The following is a 16,118-nucleotide window of genomic DNA, read 5'->3' as shown; positions in this document are numbered from 1 at the left end:
TAGCACTGGGATGATATGTATTATTACAGATTATTTCCAATCAACAGTGACATATCTCAGATCAGCTTTTTGATGTCCTGGTCAAATAAAAAATGGTTTGTCACCGGCATTATTCTGTACATTCACATTAGCCCCAGCCATCAGTAATACATCAACACACTCTGCATGTCCCCATACTGCTGCTGCTGCTTCTGCTTTATGAAGTGGTGTGTCACCTGTATTATTCTGTACATTCACATTAGCTCCAGCCTTCAGTAATACATCAACACACTTTGCAGATCCCCATGCTGCTGCTGCAACATGAAGTGGTGTGTCACTTGTATTATTCTGTACATTAATAATAGCTCCAGCCTTCAGTAATACATCAACACACTCTGCAGATCGCGATTGTGCTGCTGCTGCAACATGAAGTGGTGTGTCACCTGTATTATTCTGTACATTCACATTAGCTTCAGCCTTCAGTAATACATCAACACACTCTGCAGATCCCCATACTGCTGCTGCTGCAACATGAAGTGGTGTGTCACCTGTATTATTCTGTACATTCACATTAGCTCCAGCCTTCAGTAATACATCAACACACTTTGCAGATCCCGATACTGCTGCTGCTGCATGAAGTGGTGTGTCACCTGTATTATTCTGTACATTCACATTAGCTTCAGCCTTCAGTAATACATCAACACACTCTGCAGATCCCCATACTGCTGCTGCTGCAACATGAAGTGGTGTGTCACCTGTATCATTCTGTACATTCACATTAGCTCCAGCCTTCAGTAATACATCAACATGCTCTGCAGATCCCGAAACTGCTGCTTTTTGAAGTGGTGTGTCACCTGTATCATTCTGTACATTCACATTAGCTCCAGCCTTCAGTAATACATCAACATGCTCTGCAGATCCCGAAACTGCTGCTGTATGAAGTGGTGTGTCACCTGTATTATTCTGTACATTCACATTAGCTCCAGCCTTCAGTAATACATCAACACACTCTGCAGATCCCCATTTTACTGCTGTATAAAGGGGTGTGTCACCTGTATTATTCTGTACATTCACATTAGCTCCAGCCTTCAGTAATACATCAACACACTCTAGAGATCCCCTCCCTGCTGTTGCTGCTGCTGCTGCTGCTTTATGAAGTGGTGTGTCACCTGTATTATTCTGTACATTCACATTAGCTCCAGCCTTCAGTAATACATCAACACACTTTGCAGATCGCGATCGTGCTGCTGCTGCTGTATGAAGTGGTGAGTCACCTGTTATATTCTGTACATTCACATTAGCTCCAGCCTTCAGTAATACATCAACACACTCTGCAGATCCCCATGCTGCTGCTTTATGAAGTGATGTGCCACCTGTATTATTCTGTACATTCACATTAGCTCCAGCCTTCAGTAATACATCAACACACTCTGTAGATCCCCATATTACTGCTGTATGAAGTGGTGTGTCACCTGTATTATTCTGTACATTCCCTTTAGCTCCAAGCTTCAGTAATACATCAACATGCTCTGCAGATCCCCATGCTGCTGCTGCTGCTGCTGCTACTGCTTTTTGAAGTGGTGTGTCACCTGTTTTATTCTGTACATTCACATTAGCTCCAGCCTTCAGTAATACATCAACACACTTTGCAGATCCCCATACTGCTGCTGCTGCTGCTGCAACATGAAGTGGTGTGTCACCTGTATTATTCTGTACATTCACATTAGCTCCAGCCTTCAGTAATACATCAACACACTTTGCAGATCCCGATACTGCTGCTGCTGCATGAAGTGGTGTGTCACCTGTATTATTCTGTACATTCACATTAGCTTCAGCCTTCAGTAATGCATCAACACACTCTGCAGATCCCCATGCTGCTGCTGCTGCTGCTGCTTTATGAAGTGGTGTGTCACCTGTATTATTCTGTACAATCACATTAGCTCCAGCCTTCAGTAATACATCAACACACTTTGCAGATCCCGATCGTGCTGCTGCTGCTTTATGAAGTGGTGTGTCACCTGTATTATTCTGTACATTCACATGAGCTCTAGCCTTCAGTAATACATCAACACACTTTGCAGATCGCGATCGTGCTGCTGCTGCTTTATGAAGTGGTGTGTCACCTGTATTATTCCGTACATTCACATGAGCTCTAGCCTTCAGTAATACATCAACACACTTTGCAAATCGCGATCGTGCTGCTTTATGAAGTGGTGAGTCACCTGTTATATTCTGTACATTCACATTAGCTCCAGCCTTCAGTAATACATCAACACACTCTGCAGATCCCCATGCTGCTGCTGCTGCTGCTGCTTTATGAAGTGGTGAGTCACCTGTTATATTCTGTACATTCACATTAGCTCCAGCCTTCAGTAATACATCAACACACTTTGCAGATCCCCATCGTGCTGCTGCTGCTGTATGAAGTGGTGAGTCACCTGTTATATTCTGTACATTCACATTAGCTCCAGCCTTCAGTAATACATCAACACACTCTACAGATCCCCATGCTGCTGCTGCTGCTGCTGCTGCTGCTGCTACTGCTTTATGAAGTGGTGTGTCACCTGTATTATTCTGTACATTCACATTAGCTCCAGCCTTCAGTAATACATCAACACACTTTGCAGATCCCCATCGTGCTGCTGCTGCTGTATGAAGTGGTGAGTCACCTGTTATATTCTGTACATTCACATTAGCTCCAGCCTTCAGTAATACATCAACACACTCTGCAGATCCCCATACTGCTGCTGCTGCTTCTGCTTTATGAAGTGGTGATTCACCTGAATCATTCTGTACATTCACATTAGCTCCAGCCATCAGTAATAGATCAACACACTCTGTAGATCCCCGTATTACTGCTGTATGAAGTGGTGTGTCACCTGTATTATTCTGTACATTCACATTAGCTCCAGCCTTCAGTAATACATCAACACACTCTGTAGATCCCCTCCCTGCTGCTGCTGCATGAAGTGGTGTGTTTCCAGTGCAATTTGAAAGTTGATTCACACTTGCTCCCTTCTCAAGCAAAAACAAGATAACTTTTGGGTTCCCACCACATGAACTAAGAAGAGGGGTATCTCCTTTAGATGACACCATGTTAACAGTAGCACCCTTCTCAAACAGCATCTTAATGATAGACAAGGTTCCCAAGTCACAAGCAATGTACACAGCATCCCCGTGAACCTTTGCTCCTCTGTCTAAAAGAAACTGCATCGTGTCCTTGTTAGAGCTCCTAACGGCACATGCAAAACCTTCCTGTTTATCTATATGACATCCCTTTTGCAGCAGGAGTTTCACCACCTCGAAGTGACCATTTTCTATGGCAAGGTATAGAGGGTGTTTGCCAAATGTATGATTCTTATTAACATCCACACCCATGTTAATCGCATGTTCCACAGCTGACGTAAGGCCATTTGTACAAAGGTAATAAAAGACAGTTCGACCTCGCCTGTCCCTTGCATTCAGGTCAGGGTGAAGGGACATAATCTGATCAACGAACGAGCTGTCTTTGGTTTCTGCTGCTAACATAAGTGGCGTTTTCTCATTACAACCATATCTAGCATCTATCTCAAGCTGCTGGTGTTCACTGATGTAGGTCAGTACACTACAAGCAGCATTCATGCACACCCCAAGGAAAATGTCTCTTATTTCATGCTGTCTTAATACTATGTTTTCTTTCTCCATTATAAATTTGATGAGATGATGTGATTTGCTGCTCGAAATTAATTCATTAAATGACTGTTTTGAAGAAGTGTCAGTTAGTTTCAGAACATCAGAAACAGACATGTGACAGTGTGTCTTCAGGCAGCCCAGTAGCAAGTCTATAAACTCTGGATTACAACATGCCTGGTGTGATAAGACATTCAACAAATTGCTCCTTGAAATTTCAGTTGCAAATCTTCTGGCTAAGTGTCCAGCATAGACCCATGGGATGTTAGCAACAAGATCTGTCTCACCAGGAACGTCTCTCCCTAGTTTTGAGGAGGCTTGAAGACGAACTCGCTGATGGATGAATGACAAACTACAATTTCTTATGACAAACTTTGATTGTAGTGTAGTGAGAATTAGAGCCACGCTGTCGTAGATAGATGGATGGTCGAACATGTACATGTCACCTTCCTTCTTGAGGTAAGATCCAACCATATCATCAGCAGCTGCTCTGCATTCATACCCAAGGTTATCCTCCTCCTCCTCCATCTCTTGTCCACTAATCTTCCCATCTCGTTCAATCATAGCCATGAACAGTGAACGCTTTATCTTATCTTTAAGAAATTTATCCACAGTCTTGTTGAGGAACGCGATAGGCTTGTGAAAGAAAGCCACCACTGGAAGCTGAGTCTGATCCTTTTCATATGTTGTGACAAACATTTTACACACGTGAGGAAAGCCGTGTGGACACTCAGCCTGACATATCTGAGACACAGTTGAGTTCTCAAAGTCTATGCTTTTGGTTTTAGCATGAACATTCCAAATCCTTCTTTTTTCGAAAGAGTTTCTCTGTGAGGAAACTTCCACCATGTATTGGGGAGAATTTATATAATCTGCCATCCTTCCCAAGTCTGTCAATGAGGATTTCAACACATAATCACGGCCTACGAGGATAATGATAGTTTTGTCCTTGTTTGGTCCTATTTTTTTTCGCTGTGCTTGCTCATCTGTTGTTCTGTCTGAAACTTTTCCAGTTTTAGTGGACTTGTGTAAAGAATCTATTTCAGTATATTTATCAGGATCTTTCACATCCACAATAGGTCGTAGACTTGGTCTCCACTTGGCCCATTCTGCTACATCAAATTCCAGATCACCGAATATGTCATCTAACATAATGACAGGGTTAGTGCTGGCGGTTATGACCTCGTTGAACTCCTCCGGTGACACCACCTGATACACTTGTCTCCCCTGAATGTGCTGATCTTTGAGGGCCATGTAGGCTATTGTAGACTTCCCCTCTCCTGGCCTTCCTTTAATTGTCACCCATGTTGCTCCTCTGTCCAGCTTCTCCGTCACTTTCTGGAGGGCTTCTGTCTCCACCATGTCTTTAGTCCACGACTGTATCCTGGATTCCGTTCTTTCTGTGGACCAAGGGAAATGTGATATAAAACTACATATTAAATCTGTCAAACAAAAGGTTTGGTTCTCAATTTAAATAGGTGTATTGTTGCCATTGTCACGTGAATGTCGGCTTGTAGAACCCTTTGTTGACGCATGCCTCTGATCGACCTGTGAAGATCTGGGATAAAATAGGTTTTCAACAACCCATGCATGCCTTAAAAGGCGATTATGCTTGTCGTACGAGGCGACTAACGGGATCGGGTGGTCAGGCTCGCTGACTTGGTTGATGCATGTCATTGTATCCAAATGCGTGGATTGATGCTCATGACATCAATCACTGGATTGTCTGGTCCATACTAGATTATTTACAGACCGCCATCTTATACCTGGAATATTGCAGCATTAAACCGCACACAAACAAACATGTCTCTGATCAATGCATATTGTCAATCTATTATCAATAAATCCACAAATCATCAATATTAATAATATCTGAAAAGGTTGATATGTATACATTAATCCTACATTACATATATTAATGCAATCACTTGTTGTAGAACCGAAACATAATCCTAATGGAGGTCTCGGAGAGAAACATGTAAAATAAAGAAATTCGCATTGTGCAGGCCCATATCCCTCCTCAAAAGTTTTAGCTCCCATGCATTGCTGCTTAATCCTCATAATTATATATTTTTTTAAGGGGGATGCGGGTGGAAGTCTTCCTGGCTGCAACTTCGCTGGGATTACGTTTGAGTTCCACACCAAGAGATTGCATTGTACATACATGTAATGATAAATTAAAGATTATGTATGTAAGTTACTATTCCTAACAAGAAAACACGACCCGTGAAGATCCGCATAGACAATAGGTCTTCAGCAACCCATGATTGCCGTAAGAGGCGATCGGGTGTTCAAGATCGATTGGTTCATGCCTGCTCGTGATGTAATTCTCTGGATTGTCTGGTGCAGACTCGATTATTTACAGACCGCCGTCATATAACTGGAATATTGCTGAGTGCGGCGTTAAACAATAAACAAAGAAACAGACGAGAGGGCAGACAGACTGTACAGACAGACTATCACAGTTACAGAAACTCATATTTAAAACGTGATATGAAACTTGAGGGAGTGAGTGTGTACCAATTCATTTAATTTGGCCTGAAAATATGCTATCCAACATGTTTGGATGCTATGTTTGCTTGTTGGTTAAGGCCAAACTCCGCAATATTCCAACTATATGACTACAGTCTGCAAATAATCAAGTCTGATTGACATCATGAGCATCGATCTACACAATTGAGATGAATGACATGCATCAACCAAGTGAGCGAGCCTGACCACCCGAACCTGTTAGTCCACTCTTATGTCAAGCTTAGTAGCCTTTTATGGCAAGCATGGTTTGCTGAAGACCTATTCTACCCTTGATCTTCACAGGTAGTTTTTTATCAAATGTTCTGCCATGGAAACTGACTGTTTCCCACTTTTTGTTTATTTCAATGCACTGCTGATGTTTTATTTAGTACTGAACAGATTTTCAAATAAAATATTTTCTTTTCCACTGAATGAATACCATATGGCAAACCGAAATATCTTTATATGATAGCTGTCATTGCGTGATTTAAAACTAAGCAACAGGCAGGAAGCCATAGCAACCAATATATGATAATTGCTTCGGAGATCTTGTAAGGATCATGACTAGTGAAAGTTAATGAAAAAAGTGATAAGCTGTACAAATGTGAGGACATTTGGCACAAATACTCCGATTACCACAACCAGCATTCATTACCAGTAGTCAACAACTGAATGGTCATTGTGAGAACAAGTACAGATTACTCACTCCTGATCTTCTGTGCTGCAGTCAGTGGCTTCTCCTCTTCCACCGGGGTCTGAGTTGCACCAACAGTCTGTGTGCCACCAATGTTCACATTCCTGGCGCCCGGGACTGTCACATCTCCAAACTGTTGCCGTACGTAGATAAGGTTGTACTGGGCCACTGTTACAGAAACCACATGACTGAAACTTTCACAGATGTTTTTCATATTTGAACCTACCTATAGTGATAGTAAAACTGACAAGAGACCAACAAGAGGCCCACAGGGCCTGTGTCGCTCACCTGGATATCCAGTAAACTACGTTTATAAGGAACACGCTTATAACGAACTGACGGATACAACAAACTGGTCTTTTTGGTTATAACGAACTAAAATTAGTGGTCCCTTTGAGTTTGTTATAACCGTAGTTTACTGTATACGCAATCATGACACAATATACATTTGCTTTGTACATGTATATAATACTGCAAATATTTTGTAATTTTGACTCTGTCAGCATTTAAAATTGGTGGATGGCAAATCTGACAGCATGAACGTGTATTCCTCTTGATACAAATGTAGCATAAAGATCTGAACCGTTTCCATGTTATGATCCCTGATAAATCATATTAAAGGTTTTATTCTCTTCATAACAAGCAAATGTTTACAATGTATCTGTTTATTATAGGGTTGGGAAAATATCGGTTTGAATGTTATGGTCAATGTTCTAACTCCTCTGGGAGTGCCGGACAGATGAACAGAAGGGACAGTCTTGGTAGCATATGTGCATTCCTCTCATTATACTCTCAATTGTACATATGATTATAGACCCGTGAAGATCCGAGGTAGAATAGGTCTTCAGCAAACCATGCTTGCTGTAAAAGGTGACTATGCTTGTCGTAAGAGGCGACTAAAGGGATCGGGTGGTCATTGAGTGGATCGATGCTCATGATATCAACCACTGGATTGTCTGGTCCAGACTCGATAACTTACAGACCGCCGTCATTTAGCTGGAATATTGCTGAGTTCGGCGTTCATCAACAAACCAACCAACCAAAATATGGCTATACGGTGGGGATCTTAACTGTGTCCAAGTTATAAACTTTTAGCCCCGCCCCTTAATCCCCGGGGGTGGGGGAAGTGTTCAGCCCCTCCATTTCCCCAGTTGGAATCTCCTCCATTGGAGAATGCTTCCAACCAAATATGGTTGATAACTATCTCTTAGTTCCAGAGAGGAAGTCATCTAAAGCAATAACGCCAAATTACCCCTATTTTGCCCCGCCCCTCAGCCCCTAGGGGGGTGATCAGCCCTTCCATTTGTACAATTTTGAATTCTCACCACCGGAGAATGCTTCCAGCAATATATGACAGACAGACAGACAGAGAAGTTTATTCGGTACTTCAGGCCACCGGCCCATAATACAATGGAAATATACTGTATATATATTTGCATACAGAGTAGATGAGTAGTTCAACACTATGTTTCCGTTCGAATGTTCATGACTTGCAAGAGAAATTTATCTAAGCTTTTTATAATTTTTCGTTTTCAGCTGACATAAGTCTTATAAAATTCTCAATAGAGGGAGGGGTAACGAGACGCTTGGGAAAAGAGGTGCAATATATGGTTGATATCTATGTCTTAGTTCCAGAGAAGAAGTCGCTGAAAGCAATATAGCAAAATTACCCATATTTGGCCCCGCCCCTCAGGGGGTCAGCCCCACCATTGGTACAATTTTGAATCCTAATCACCGGAGAATGCTTCAAACCAAATATGGCTGATATCTATCTCTTAGTTCCAGAGAAAAAGTCGTTTAAAGCAATATAGCTAAATTACCGCTATTTGGCCCAACCCCTCAGCCGCTTGGGGGGTCAGCCCAACCATCGGTACACTTTTGAATCCTCATCACCAGAGAATGCTTCCAACCAAATACGATTGATATCTATTACTTAGTTCCAGAGAAGAATCGTTTAAAGCAATAGAGCCAAATTACCAGTATTTGGCCCAACCCCTCAGCCCCCTTGGGGGTCAGCACCACCATTCGTACAATTTTGAATCCTCATCACCGGAGAATGCTTCAAACCAAATATGGTTGATATCTATCTCTTAGTTCCAAAGAAGAAGTCGCTTAAAGCAATATAGCCAAATTACCCATATTCTGTTTTAGTGTGTTCTAAATGACCGACCTGAAATGGAGGACAGCTTAGAAAAACTATGCGTGAAGGTAGGATGATATGGAGGCATGGAGGTTGTGTAGGGTTACTGTCCCTCACGTAGATACAGATGCCACGGCATATCAGCTTAAAACAAAGCCATTTGAAAAGATGTAACCTTTGGTGTTAGATATCTGAACCATTAGTCATGTTCCTGTTTATTGCGTAACAGCACTCACCTCCACGGGAATCACCAGCCACTGGTACCTCAGGTAGCCCGGACGATCCTGGTAATCTGGGTAGAAGAGATGACATGGAAGCTGGTGTCAGGGCTACTGTTGCCGGGACCTGTAGACTGGTTGTGTTAGGAACTACACAAGATGTAGTTGTGGACACTGGTATCTGGGCTGCTGTTGTAGGGACCTGTAGACTGGTTGTGTTAGGAACTACACAAGATGTAGTTGTGGACACTGGTATCTGGGCTGCTGTTGTCGGGACCTGTAGACTGGTTGTGTTAGGAACTACACAAGATGTAGTTATGGGCAGTTGTCCCTGACTTGTCTGATCAACATCACCAGCTGAAGCTGGTTGGAGTTGCGTCCCCTGATGTTGCTGTGGTGCTGATGTTATTTCGCCCTCTGGTTGTTGACAACATCCAATGATGTGGTGTGCCAGTGCCGTGGTATCTACGAGGGAAACACACAGGTTACAGTTACAAATTCCAGACACGGCAAAATGAGCAGGGCTCACTATTACCCCCAACCTTGAATTCATCGACTTATCAAGATCAAGCTTTGAACTGCTCCTCTCCTATTTGGTAAGGAGACTGTTATACCAAATGGAAAAGAATCCATGAAGTTGTTTTCAATTTATAGGTCGCACAAATGTAGAAGCAAGTTTTCCAAGTTGAAAACATGAAAGATCATATGTTTTCAGAAAATACACATAACCCCTATCAGCACAAAAAGTGTTCCTTTAATTTGAAAAGAATCCATGTAGTGGTCCTCATGTAATAGGTCGTGCAATTGTTGAATTAAAAAAACAAAACATTCTAAGTTCGAAACAGATACAAATTCATATCCCTCAGAATATTCACATATCAAAATCAAACATTGCACTCCACCTCTTCAGTTACTTTTAAAACTGTTCCCACACGTGAAAAGAATCCTTGATGCAGTTTTTCAAATATCGGTCGAGCAAATGTTTGAATAAAATAATTCTAATTCATAATATGAAAAATAGCTGGGTTTTTTCATAAAGTCCAAATATTGCAATCAAACTTCACACTGCACCTCTCCTATTGGTATAGCAAAAGTTCACCAAGTTTGAAAGAATCCATGCAGTAGTTTTTAAGTTATAGCTCGCGGAAAAGATGTTCACAGATGGACAAATGGATGGAATACCTCAGTATAACTACATACCCCCGCCATTTTTGGTCAAGGTATAATACACGAATAACAACATTGTTTCAATGAGAATTGATAGATAAAAACATAGTTTTAGTTTGTGGCTACAAACAACACAGGATGGTTCACGGGTTGTAACTGTCAGTGAGTCTTGTTTGTTTTTCAACACCACTCACCATGCAACAACTATGAATTGATCATGAAGTCACTAGGTCGGGTGGCCTAGTGGTTAAAGCGTTCGCTCGTCACACCCAGGACCCGGGTTCGATTCCAGACATGGGTACAATGTGTGAAGCCCATTTCTGTTATTGCTGGAGTATTGCTAAAAGCGCCGTAAAACCAAACTCACTCAGTCACTCACAAAGTCGCCAGAGTGGTTACCCCTTGACATAACATATTGGTAACTTGTTTCTTGTGTATACCATCAATACTTACATTGGAGAAGACTCTTTTTTTGAGAAATGAATTCTTGTACACCCAAACATTTCACAGCTTAGCTTTAGATGACATTTTGGCTTGAGTGACAGGGAGTGAAAACCTCAAAAAGTAACTGTACATTCTGACATGGCTATCATATCTCTTATTCTATTTCTTGTTACCGTAGGTCTTACTAAAACGCAGTCTCTGTAGGTCATGTGAATTATGAAGAAATAATTTCAAGACACTTCAACATAACTGTGGGGACAAACATTTTCCTGAGTTGGTGCAGAAGATTCTTCCGTTCCGATTCCACATGGAATCGCCTAAAGTAATACAAACGTTATTGTAAATATAAATATAATACATTGGTAAATTAATAAATTCAACATGTTGTTACACAACATGAAGTAACAGGAATATCTGCCACACTTCAATATCTCAGCTATAGTCCAACATTCATATTTAGAGACTACAAAATTACATTGGTTCTCTGAAGATGTAACAGAATGTTCAGAGTAAAATAGAGGACAACAGGAAGCTTAATGCTTCCGTGACCTTGCTCAGCTCCTGACCTACTTACCTCACTTATTGAAAGTTTGTTAGTTGTAAAATACTGGTGACAAGTACTCCGCAGCATTCATTACACATTGCCAGTCTCTTCAGCTAAACTGGCATGGTTTCCACCAAGGAGTGATGGCTGATGTGTTTCACTTTTGAGAACACGTTTTAAAAACTCATTGTCTACATACATTACACTCATAATCTACACAGTAACAGTGTTATTTCAGATATGTGAGGGGCGGTCGGGTAGCCTAGTGGTTAAAGCATTCGTTCGTCACGCCGAAGACCCGGGTTTGATTCCCGACATGGGTACAATGTGTGAAGCCCATTTCGTGTGTCCCCCGCCGTGATATTGCTGGAATATTGCTAAAAGCGGCTTAATACCATACTCACTCACTCAAATATATGAGATCGCCTGCGTGGTCTAGTGGTAGAGCGTCCGCCCAGAGAGCGGAAAGTTCGGGGTTTCGATACCTGGCCGCGTCATACCAAAAGACATTTAAAGATGCTCCTTGTTGTTACCGTGTCTGGCGTTTGGCAAAAACAAGGGCTAAAACAAGGACCGGTCGGCTCGGAGTCAGTATACTGTGTCTGAGTGGGGTATTCATGTTAAACTGCAGCATGGTATCTCAGTGAGCGAGCACTATAAATCAGGCACGGTCCGGACTAGTACAAGCAGCCACAAACACACACATGTATAAGTGCAATAATCTTGGACGCGACGTTAAACCCAATTTCACCTCACCTCACACCTCAGATATATGCACATGCATCTGACACATGATTGGCATTGGCTCATTTTTACCCCGTGTTGACTCCTGAAATAAATGTAATATTTCTCAAAGTGTTGCTACCATCCTATTAAGAGTGCAGCACTAATTACACGTCCTAGTTTCCTTTGGCATACATACCTTTAGATACAAGTTGGTATGACTCTTGTTGGACAGTCTGGAATTTGACCGCTACAGCACCTGCTCCAAGCTGTGACATGTCTTCTATTCCTTCCCCCTCTTCCTCATCTGTGATGTCATCAAACAGACATTCGTCAGCACTCTCTTCATCAACATCTTTATCTTCTGCATCATCCGCAATACTGCCTGCTCCTTCAGTTGTTCCTTGAGGGTTGTTCGTGGGAGTACCTGCAAGCTCCATGTTTTCCCCGGCTGATGACGTGTCCCCGTCATTGTGATTCCTCCTGCACTTTGCTGGTGTACATCCTCCATGCTCTGTCTCACTATCATCTGTCTGGACTTCACCTTTCTCCATCCGATTAATAATCAGCCACTAGGTATATCGTTCTAATCCATATCGTGGAACATTCTTCACTGTTTAATGTCATTCATCAGTGGCTTTAATCAATGTTGGCATTAAACTCATCGTCATCCTACAACAAAAAATGTCTGAATGTGTACAAGGTCTGTCTGCAGGAGATTGCCTCCATGGTCTAGTGGTAGAACATCGTCCTAGAGAGTGGAAGGTCCGGGATTCGATCCCCGGCGCCCAGCCGCAACAGACCAAAAGACGTTAAAAGATGGTACTTCTTAATACCCTGCCTGGAGATCGGCACTAAGGGGCTTAAACAAGGAGCACGTAGCCTGAAACCTCGGTGTATGGCGGTACTTGTCATGTACTCTAAACGGAACAAAATGCACTCACTAACCTTTATGATTATTCGTGTTCTCTATATCAGATGTCATTTATTTTATCTAACAATGCATATTTTACAGATACAAATTCATTGTTTTACATTAGTAGCTCCGAGTAAAAGCAGGGGCCGCGTTGCAAGCCATGAATCACTTAGAGAAAGCAAATTCATCGCTCAACCCGCTGTCTGCAACAGTTCGAAGCGCTTGGGGACTCTTCCAAAATGGCGGCGCAACTACATGTACCGCTTGGTTGTTTGTTTGTTTGTTGTTTAACGCAGCACTCAGCAATCTTCCAGCCATATGAGGGCGGTTTGTAAATAATCCAGTCTGGACCAGACAATCCAGTGATTGACATTATGAGCATCTATCCACGTAATTCGGATACGATGGTTGCAGGCTAAAACGGCACCTCAGCAAAACGGCACCGATTTCTCTGGCGAAAACGGCACCGCATTTGGCGAAAACGGCTATTATGAGTCGGGCGACAACGGCATCTCTATTTTTAATAACGATAGCAACGATTTTTGTAGTAATATATAGGGTTTATTTACATGGTATTTTATTAGTGATGTATTTACATTTCCTCTTTTAAGAGATATAAGTAAATATAGGTTTTATTTACATAGTATTTGATTGGTGATTTACATTGTATTTCCTCTTTTCAGTAAATATGTTCACATATACATGTCCATCTCCATCATCATCATCATCATCATCCTCTTCACAAAATTGGTCCATGAACAACAGAACATTGTGAAAGTACTTGGGTCAGGGAGCGGAAAGGGAAGTCTTCTTCAGTCCGGCAAATTTCTCTATAACGAGCCACAGAAAGTCCTGTTCCAAATACTCGATGGGTCCACTGATCACAGTTATCACATGATACAGCATGTAGATTTCTTCGGACATTCTTCTTGCATGCAACACATCGAAAGGCCATTGTGAATAATTGTGATCTGACAGCATCATGTTTGGCCTCTTAAATACAGTTTCAGCTTAAATTGAGTATTGGTACTTAAAACTTCAAAGCGTATAGTGTTTTCACAATAAGTTAACTACGCCTCCCAATCGGAGTCGGTGAGTAAATTGGAGTAGGGGGCTAATTTCTTATTTGTTTTATTTCACAATTAGCTGTGTTTGTAAGAGACGATACGAGTTTAATTTCTATTATTTTTCTTCAAAGCATGTTATGTTTTCACAATAAGTTGAGTTGCGTGCGCGTATAAGCTAAGTAGGATTATAGTTGGAGTAGAGGCTAATATCTAATGTAAACTTGTTTTAACATCTCACAATATTTGGCGCTTGCAAGTTACAATGTAAGTTCCAAGGTAAAAAAAAAAATTAAGGTGCCTCCTCTACAACCCTCACTTTGAAGTCGAATAAAATTCAAAATACATCACCCACACAACAACACTTTACAGTTTTGAATAAGGTGGGAAATTCCCTGTCCTGTGATATCATCCACTGGCATTTTAGGCCAAGCAAAAGTACTGAACATGACCTCTGAAAATTAGGCACATCGTAAATGTCGCCATTTTTTACACATTACTAAATCACCACTCACGGCGTTATTTACAGCATGTTTTGAAATCTAAATTACGATATTTACTCGGAGAAATGAATTTCAAAAATAGCATATTAGTGATCACGGGTATTTGTCTTTTATGAAATCACCAATGATCATTCCAAAACGTCTCCGATAACCCTAGAATCGTTTAGAATGTTTTGGGAAAAACGAAAACACGAACGCCGAAGTGAACTTTCCGCCATATTGGATAGTGTTTACAAAATCACGTTTCGGGTACACCGGTTATGAGACGCCTGTAACATCACGTATATTTCAAACTTATCTGCAATACCTACATCCTTGAATTCCTCATACATTTTAGAATCAAATGACCAGTGGTCTTTGTCACCAATACTAAGTGGCTAGATGAAATCAAGCAAAATAACTTAGGTGTGAAAACGAACGCTGTGCTCGAAAAACTGCACATGGTTGAAATGTAAACAAAGCAAAATTCAGATTTTACACAGTGTAGCATATTCTCCTATTTTGAGCTATCCATTCGTCTATTCGTTCAATATATTGGCTCAACATTTTCAGAATATGCATGGGAAGAGAATCGTAGGAAGAATTACGGAATTTCAAATAGATACATTGCAATGATTAGATATTTTCAACAGAAGTTGTCAAAGTTACGTTCTGGTTGACGCCATGACTGACGCAAAATCACGCATAACGACAACGGTATTTATCGGAATTTCTGACTATTTCCGTTTGTTTCTATGAAAATTATGACAACAAATAACAGTACATAGATTGTCAGAATGTTTCTGATTACTTACATGTCACATTTATGTTTATACGATCCCTGAATCAACGAAAGTCCCCTCGTACAATCCCGCGTACTGTTGAATGTGTACACGCCACTTTGTAAAAGTGGGTCACAGGTAGTGATGTCATACGTCAACATTGTTGTACATATTTGGTCATTTCTTTGAGGTGAAGGTCCTTGAATGAGAGTGCACACGATCACTGTATCATGCTGTTTACAGTTTCAGTTATGGTGTATATTTTGCATGTCTTTTATACATTTTTTCACACAATTAATTTCACTTTGGATATTTGTCAATGTTCAAAATGAAATCATACGTACATATAGGCCACAACATGTATGAAGGAACCTTTGATAATCTCCTGTTTGTTTGAACATTGTTTACATAACAATGTGATAGGTTTATAGTGTCGACTACGATATTTCTTTCCTTTGGACAAGTGTTACAAGATGAAGTGTAAATGTAACTGCAGCATGTACATATTTCACAAACAATTTACGAATTATTCCTCTCGTTTTGCATTATATAATCAATGGTTACATTATTGTTTCAATATTGTGATCACAGGATAGTAAACAGTTTACTTTTTTTCTCCAGGAATTGTAAAATGTATAAAAATAAAACCCATGCCAGGTACCCCGTTGGTTCAAACGTATACGATTACCCTGATAATTCTATACCAATAGAGCTTTCTTTGCATCTTTTATTGTGTAAGAAAAAATAGCATAATCATGAACAAATATATGTCCAATATTGAATAT

General features: G+C 41.0%; 1 protein-coding gene across 1 annotated transcript; it reads right to left on the bottom strand.

Annotated features, from left to right (window-relative positions):
* Window positions 1-1,604: 1,604 nt before the first annotated feature.
* LOC124114767 lies at window positions 1,605-12,842 on the bottom strand. Its single transcript, XM_046475508.2, has 5 exons — window positions 12,289-12,842; window positions 9,230-9,676; window positions 6,866-7,021; window positions 2,590-5,048; window positions 1,605-1,655 (listed from the first exon to the last, which is right to left on the bottom strand). The coding sequence occupies exons 1-5, from the start codon at window positions 12,641-12,643 to the stop codon at window positions 1,605-1,607; spliced, it is 3,468 nt and encodes a 1,155-aa protein (XP_046331464.2). The 5' UTR covers window positions 12,644-12,842.
* Between the last annotated feature and the right edge of the window lie 3,276 nt (window positions 12,843-16,118).

This window comes from Haliotis rufescens, unplaced genomic scaffold (assembly GCF_023055435.1).
Source record: "Haliotis rufescens isolate VD_foot unplaced genomic scaffold, xgHalRufe1.0.p SCAF_18, whole genome shotgun sequence".
Taxonomy (NCBI): domain Eukaryota; kingdom Metazoa; phylum Mollusca; class Gastropoda; order Lepetellida; family Haliotidae; genus Haliotis; species Haliotis rufescens.
The sequence above is the reverse complement of the archived record's forward strand: the minus strand, read 5'-3'. Positions and strand labels throughout refer to the sequence as shown.

Bases quoted from the DNA above. Each gene is read 5' to 3' on its own strand.
- LOC124114767 (XM_046475508.2), bottom strand. From the start codon at position 12,643: ATGGAGAAAGGTGAAGTCCAGACAGATGATAGTGAGACAGAGCATGGA. The intron at 7,022-9,229 runs GTGAGTGCTGTT...TTTCTGTAACAG, and splicing joins GGCTGGTGATTCCCGTGGAG to TGGCCCAGTACAACCTTATC. The intron at 5,049-6,865 runs GTGAGTAATCTG...CTTGGTCCACAG, and splicing joins TGCAGCACAGAAGATCAGGA to AAAGAACGGAATCCAGGATA.